The sequence below is a fragment of the Elephantulus edwardii genome, unplaced genomic scaffold (genome assembly GCF_000299155.1).
Source record: "Elephantulus edwardii isolate Elephantulus edwardi_28Jun2011 unplaced genomic scaffold, EleEdw1.0 scaffold00612, whole genome shotgun sequence".
Classification (NCBI taxonomy): domain Eukaryota; kingdom Metazoa; phylum Chordata; class Mammalia; order Macroscelidea; family Macroscelididae; genus Elephantulus; species Elephantulus edwardii.
In genome coordinates this window covers 61,718-68,811 of record NW_006400362.1, presented here as the reverse complement: position 1 = coordinate 68,811, position 7,094 = coordinate 61,718, and the positions used below count along the sequence as shown (strand labels likewise).

Genomic DNA, 7,094 nt, shown 5'->3' with positions numbered 1-7,094 from the left:
TCAAAGATATCAACCATGAAGAGAGCAAAAATGTTTTGCAAATAAGTAGGAGAATGAAAAAACTGAAAGAATGTCAGAAGACACTATGAAAATGACATTAGAGCATGAACTAGCCAAAACAAAAGGAAGAGATTATTGAGTAAAAGATTTAAACAGAAGATTTCAGATGACAACTCAAGATAAACTATTTTAAGTAAGTTGCAGAAAGCTGGAGGCAGAGTTGGAAAAGTGAAGAACTCATTCAGCATTTCTCAAAATGATAGAACTGAAATACAGATTCTAGTCTTGAGTTGCAATATTGAAACATATGGATACAATCTTGAATAATCCAGGAAGCATACATTTAGATGGAAGGAATATGCAGAACCATTGTCCCAAAAATGAATTAGTTGACACTGAAAAATCTCAGGAAGTAACATATGAACAAGAGTCAATGGTAATGAAAATCTAAGTTCAAACTGATCAGAAGGCATTAGCAAAAAACAAGGCTCAGGAATTGATGGGATACAACAGTTATGTTTCAATTAACAAACACAGCCCTGGGTGTGCTAATCAGTTTATTCCAGGAGATTTGGATGATAGTTACTTGGGTGACTGAGTGGAAGAAATCATAATTGCCCACATTTACAATAAAGGTGATCTAACAGAATGTGGAAACTATGGAACAACATCATTAATATAACATGCAAGCAAAATGATGCTGAAGAACATTTTAAAAAGGTTAGGACAGTACATATATAGGGTACTTCCAAAAGTCCAACCAGGATACAGAAGAGGCTGTAGCACCAGCAATATCATTGCTAATGTCAGTAGGATGCTGGCTGAAAGAATACCAGTTTATTTGTGCTTTATTGACTATGCAATGGGATTTGACTATGTGAATCTAACAAGTTATGGCTAACATTGAGAAGAATGGGACATTCAGGACATTTACTTGTGCTCATGTGAAACCTATACCTGGATCAAGAGGCTGTTGTGAAAAAGGAGCAAGGGGACACTGCATGGTTCAAAATTTAGAAAGGGTCACATTAGGGTGGTATCCTTTCTTTATATCTACTCAATCTGTATGCTGAGCAAATAATTCAAGATGCCAGGCTCAATGAGGAATAATGTGGAATCAGGATCAGAAGAAGACTCATAAATAACCTGTGTTACGCAGATGATACAACCTTGCTTGCTGAAAGTGAAAGTGCTTGCTTGAGACACTTGCTGCAGAAGATCAAGGTCTACAGACTTCTGTATGGATTATATCTCAGCCTCAGAAAAACAAAGGTCCTTACCACAGGACCAACATTCAACATTATGATATATGGAGAAAGGATTCAAGCTGTCATAGATTGCACCTTCCTTGGATCAACAATCAATACCCTTGGTACCAGCAGTCAGAAAATTGGGAGACTTATTGCAGTGGGCATGTGTGCTTTCAGAGACCTCTTCTGAATGCAGAAGTCCTATGATGTCAATTTCAAGACTAAGGCACATCTAATACAAGTTATGGTTTTCTCAATCACCTGCTATGCATCAGAGAGCTGGACAATAAATAAGGATGACAGAAGAATTGATGGTTTGAATGATGGTGCTGGAGAATAGTACTGAATGGACTTCAACCAGAACAAACAGGTATGTCTCAAAGACGGTACAGCTAGAGTGTTCCTTGTAGTCAAAGAGGACCAAGCTCTGCCTTTCATCCTTTGGACATATAGCTAGGCAAGGTTGTTCATTGGAGAGGGACATCAGGCTTGGAAAAATGTGAGATCATCAAAGGAGAGAAAGATCTCCAATGAGATGGGTTGACCTGGTGTTGTCAGCAATGGGCTCTAGTGCTTTCACAGATGGTGAGAATGGCAGAAGAGAGGGCAGGTATCTTTTTTAAACTAGGTGCCTGAGAGAAGAAGCTGCTTGAAACCAGGTAATGTCAACACACTTGAAAATCTCTAGGTCATTCCTGGCCTACAGTTGCTAAAGAAAACACAGAAGTTTCCCCAGAACTCACACATACAGGCATACCCAGACAGAGACAGAGAAAAAGAGAGAATTCTTCTAAATATAGCCCTACATTAGGAATTCTAGGCAAATAAACCCTAAGGAAAATAGTTATATAATAATCCATTCACTTTTCGTTTCTCAGTTATAGTAGCATTAAATAACAAAGATGAAATTTGGTAACAAGAGTGTGGTGTTACTCTAACAGACACATAAAATATAGATAGTCTTAGAATGATATAATAAGGAGAGAGAGAGAGAGAAAGAAAGAAAGAAAGAAAGAAAGAAAGAAAGAAAGAAAGAAAGAAAGAAAGAAAATTTTTAAGCCAAAGGTGGGTGATACTAGTCTATGGCCCACAGGGCTAGTTTTAATTGGTTTTGGTCAAACATTCTTCTAAATGGCAGAGCACAGATCTGTCCATTTGTTGTACAGAGGTAACTCATGGTTGCTGTTGATGCAAAACACTGTGCCACTGATGTGTCAAATGCAATAATGGTACTCATGGTGGACACTGTTTGGTGGAGCTCCCCGATTAAAACAAGCTTGGAAGCAGGAGTGACATCCACTTCTGAAATAGCTTGCCTCTATAAACCTTTTGAACTAGGAGAAAAGATGAAAGTTATACAAGTGTTCAGGTATTTTATTCATAGGGTTGCTATAAGTCATCAAAAATTTGACATTATTCAGCAACAACAACAATAGTAAAATTTCTCATTGCAACTAATATTGAAAAGAATGTGAATCCCAGAATACATTATTTGGCTCATGAAGGTCTCTTTCTAGACTGAGAACTTGTTGATCCAAAAGAGTAAGGGAACACAGCATGGTTCAAAATCAAGAAAGGAGTGTGTCAAGGACAGAAACAAAGTCCATAATTTTTTCAATCCATAATATTCTAAACAGAGGAGTCAGTAAGCTGGACTTTAGGAAGAACAACGTGGTGTCAGGATGAGAGGAAGACCCATCAACAATCTGTACTGTGTAAATGACACAAACTTGTTCACCAAAACTAAGGAGGATTTTGAAGCATTTGCTGCAGGAGATCAAGACATATAACCTCCAAGAAGTAACTTCATGACAGGTGGAGAAAAGATTGAGGTTGTCAAGCATTTCATCTTGCTCAGATTGACAATGCACACCAGAAGTCAGGAAATCAAAGATGGGTTGCAATGGAACAATCTGCCCTTAAGGACCTCCCACAAGTGCTAAAAAGCAATGATGTCATTCCAAAAATTAAGGCATCCAGATGTCCATCCATGTCAAAGTTTTCTCAATTGTTTGCTATGTATCTGAGAGCTGGGCAGGGACTAAGAATGAGAGAAAAAGAACTAAAGTCTTTGATATGTGTGGTGCTGGAGAAGAGTGTTGGATTTAGGCAGCATTGTGCTGAATGAACTAATTCAGTCTCATAAGGGCAAATATTGCATAAGACCATTTTGTAAAAATACAGTGGTGACTAGGAAGAAGTGAGTAAAAGTCCAAAAGGGGAAGAGGCAGACGTAGGGAAGCAGGGTTGTAGTGAGTGGAGGAAAACACTAGGATAACAGAGATTGGCCAAGTGGAGATATATGTGTGAAGAATTTAGGAAAGATCCAGGGAGGACCTGAAAAGATGAGATAAGGGTAGGCATAGATCAATAGTGGGCATAGACCAATGGTCATTAATTTTGTAAAACACAATATGATCACATCCATAATGTGAATGTAGGAATGTGTGAAACACAGTGTATGTGTATGATGCACAAAGCATACGAATTTTGTGTGAAAACTAACCTAAAAGAAAAGCAAAGTTAGAGGTAGAAAATGGAGAGGTGAATGGAAAGAAAAGAACTGGAAGAAAGTTATGGAAAACTTATATTAGACAAACCAGATTTTCTCCTTTATTTTGGGGAGGGGGGATGTCCAATGTAGTAGTAACTATCTCTTGAAAATCTTTTTCAGATTGTACTCCATTTATGATTTTACAGACTGTGTGTGGTCAGTGACATTCCATACCTTACTCTTTCTAGGATTGAATATTACAGGACAGTTTTGTGTCTTATCATTTATGTAATGTGTTCTTTAGAAAGAAGTTCTTACTTACCAGTCTGGAATCGAGCTGAATTCATCTGAGCTGAAAGGAGATGTACACATAAGACCAGATTCTCAAGTAAATAAGGGTACAGTAAAGGGATAATGAAAAATTTGTACAATCATTAGTATAATAATTTTTAAGCCTTTAGGGCCTTCTGAAACTGTCAGGTATAAAAAAAGTTTAACTCTATGCTTTCAAACTCATTTCAGTTTACGTACATAATCAATAAAAGCAGTAAAATTGTTTTATGTTGAGGGACAAGAAAAAAAGGCAAAATCAAGTCAGGAGGAAAGGTGAAGGAAAAGGGAAATTGAGATAGAATAATACAATTTCTCATAGCTTTTAACTGTGAAGGAGAATTACCAATATCTTTCTTCAATTTTCCTAGGGAAAAAAAAAAAACAGAAAATTCATTTTAATGACATGAGGAAAATAAAACAAAACTTATTAGAAATGTCCCTTGCAATGATTTGGAGTAGGTCATTATGGTGAACAAAATAAAAACTGAATTCACATTTCTTTTTCAGAATGCAGAAAACAGAGTAAATGGAGGGAGAGAAATCCCATTCATTTACATAAATAATAAGTAACTCCACAGTTAATAGTCAAGAAGGCCACTACTAAAAGTCCAGAAGATTGTTTTTTTATAGGGTATTTTAGAATGCTCCTATTCATAGCCATTCTAATTGGAAAGGAGATAATACGATACATCATCTGTGAGCAAGAGCATATGACTTACTTAGTATTTCTTAAGCGCTCGGCATTTGCTTAGAGCTTTCCATGGTATGTCAATTGAATGCTGTAAAATACACTTTGTGTTTAAAAAAGAAATCAGTGAAATGACTATTTTCATGCCCAAAAATGTGGGGAATGTGTTGAGCTGCAAAACTGAAATCTCTGAGTCATTCTGACGTGACAACTCAATTCCTGGCCTAGCTATTTTGTCATCATTTTCAAGTAAATGACTAAATATTTTAAGGGGTGGATTATGTGCAAAAGACACTTTCAAATGGATTCCCATATCAAATGTTCCTTAATGTTGGGTTAGACAAGAGATCTGTAGACCTGAACAAAAAAAAAGCTATGAAAATTAGTTCAGTGGAAAGAGGAGAAAATGAAAAGTGAAATTAGTTCAGTGAAAAGAGGAGAGAATGGATTAGGAGGATTATAAAAAAAATAAAGTACAAAAATGTATACAGAAAGTAAAATTAAGAGAACGCAAGCAATCATGTAAAAGGATAGTACATATTGCAAGTAAATTTTTGTGTGTACAAATGTGTATCAGGTATCAATTATTTAAAGAGAAAACATTTTACCTAGCTTTTGCAAATCAGTTTTCTTTAGCAACTCTTATAATAGAGGTTTCCTGTGAATATTTTAACGCGTATGTTGTACTGACAATTAATGAATAATGCCTTCCAGGATTAAAGTTTGTAAGTTTATAAAAATTGTATTGGCAGAAAACATACTAAGTTTTAGTATATAAAAACAGGTGTTTTGTATTTAAAGCCAACTTCTTTCCTTTTTAGATATATTTAAATCTTATCTAAATTATCATTAAGACTATTCTGTTTAGAGAAATAATATTATTTATGCCATGCTTCACTTTTATACAATTATTCATATATATAAACCTATATATGAATATATATCCATGCATATTTTTAATTATACAGTCAATTCTGCACATTGTGTTTTATGAAATTAATTACTATTGATCTGCTATTTTTATCTCTCTTGTCTCTTCATGTCCCCATTGTACCTTACCTATTTCTTCACTCTTCTGTACTGCCCCGCCCCCAAATCTCTTGTCTCTTATTCTGATGGACAAATACAAATTCATCGTGGATATGCAATAAATGTAATGAATAAGTAAATAATATGTAATTTAATAGATATAAGTGGAGAAAATGAGTGCTATTGATTCAGTTATAAAGTAAAAATAAGCTCTTACCAGTCTCTTCTTCAATTTTCTCTAGAAAAGCTAAAGGAGAGATACGATACAGTATATAAATATAAAAAATAGACTTTGTAAAGTAGTAGGAAAATTTGATTGATTCATGAGCAAATACCTTAGCATATATTATAGTAAGAAATCAAGACAACATGACTTGGCACTTAGAAAATAAAAACCTGATTTTCTCCTAATTTCAAACTTGATATACCCCTGAAGAGATCAAAATGTACCTATTTGATACTATAAGCTCCAGTAAGCTCAGTTGGTTAAGTGGTACATTCTGCTGATCTACTGGAGCTTCTTTTTTGATATGTGTTTTGGAAGCATTTGTAACTCACAGTGATCCTCTTGGAACAGTATTTCTGAATCCTGTCCTATGCTGAGCCAATCTCACTGTCTCTGACACACTGACTTCATGGCCCTGTCTATACTTTTCCTTTCCTGTGCTGCTATTCCTCCACCTGTCCAAGCACGATGCCTTTTTCCAAGGACTAGTCCCTCCTGGCCACTTGCCCAAGTATGTAGGGATGAAGGTTCAAAATCAGCTGCCAACCTAAAGGCGAGCATTGCAAATCCACGAGCTGCTTGTCCTGAGAGCTCCTCCAATGTGATTTACTGCTTTTGAAAAGCCTTTGGAGGCTCAGCTATGGGTAGATTTTTACTTGTCAGTGTACAAACTCAACCTAGATTATCTTAGAATCTGGAGTTTTGAAGAGGCCCTGGAGGCCCCAGGAGGTAAGGAGTTGTGCTGCCAACTGAAAGGGAGGCAGTTTTTGCCTGCACTGGCTGTCAGTGGGAGAAGGATGGGCAATCTCTTTTCCTGCAATGTACAGCCCCTGAAAATCTGTTGGAGGATCAGCTGTGAGTTAATTTCAGCTTGATGGCAATGAATGAGTAACACTGTATATACTGTTATTTCTTTGAAAAACAAACTGGATGTAAACTAGGAATATGTGGGAAAACAAGCTACACTAACACTCATTAAAGTTGAATATAGAAAGGCAAACTGGAAATGAAGTAACAAAATTTCCATTAGTGTGGCACACCCAGGAAACAATGTCTATTTTATTTCACAGTCTT

At 36.0% G+C, this 7,094-nt stretch overlaps 1 protein-coding gene across 1 annotated transcript in view; it reads right to left on the bottom strand.

Annotated features, from left to right (window-relative positions):
• The window catches only part of LOC102855641 (butyrophilin subfamily 1 member A1-like), an 80,655-nt gene extending 74,755 nt beyond the window's left edge, over positions 1-5,900 (bottom strand). Inside the window, exons 1-3 of the mRNA XM_006903383.1 lie at positions 5,825-5,900; positions 4,421-4,441; positions 4,067-4,096 (exon numbers count right to left, since the gene is read on the bottom strand). Coding sequence (XP_006903445.1) covers positions 4,067-4,096; positions 4,421-4,441; positions 5,825-5,900 — 127 coding nt within the window. The remainder of the gene's footprint in view (positions 1-4,066; positions 4,097-4,420; positions 4,442-5,824) is intronic.
• Positions 5,901-7,094: the final 1,194 nt, after the last annotated feature.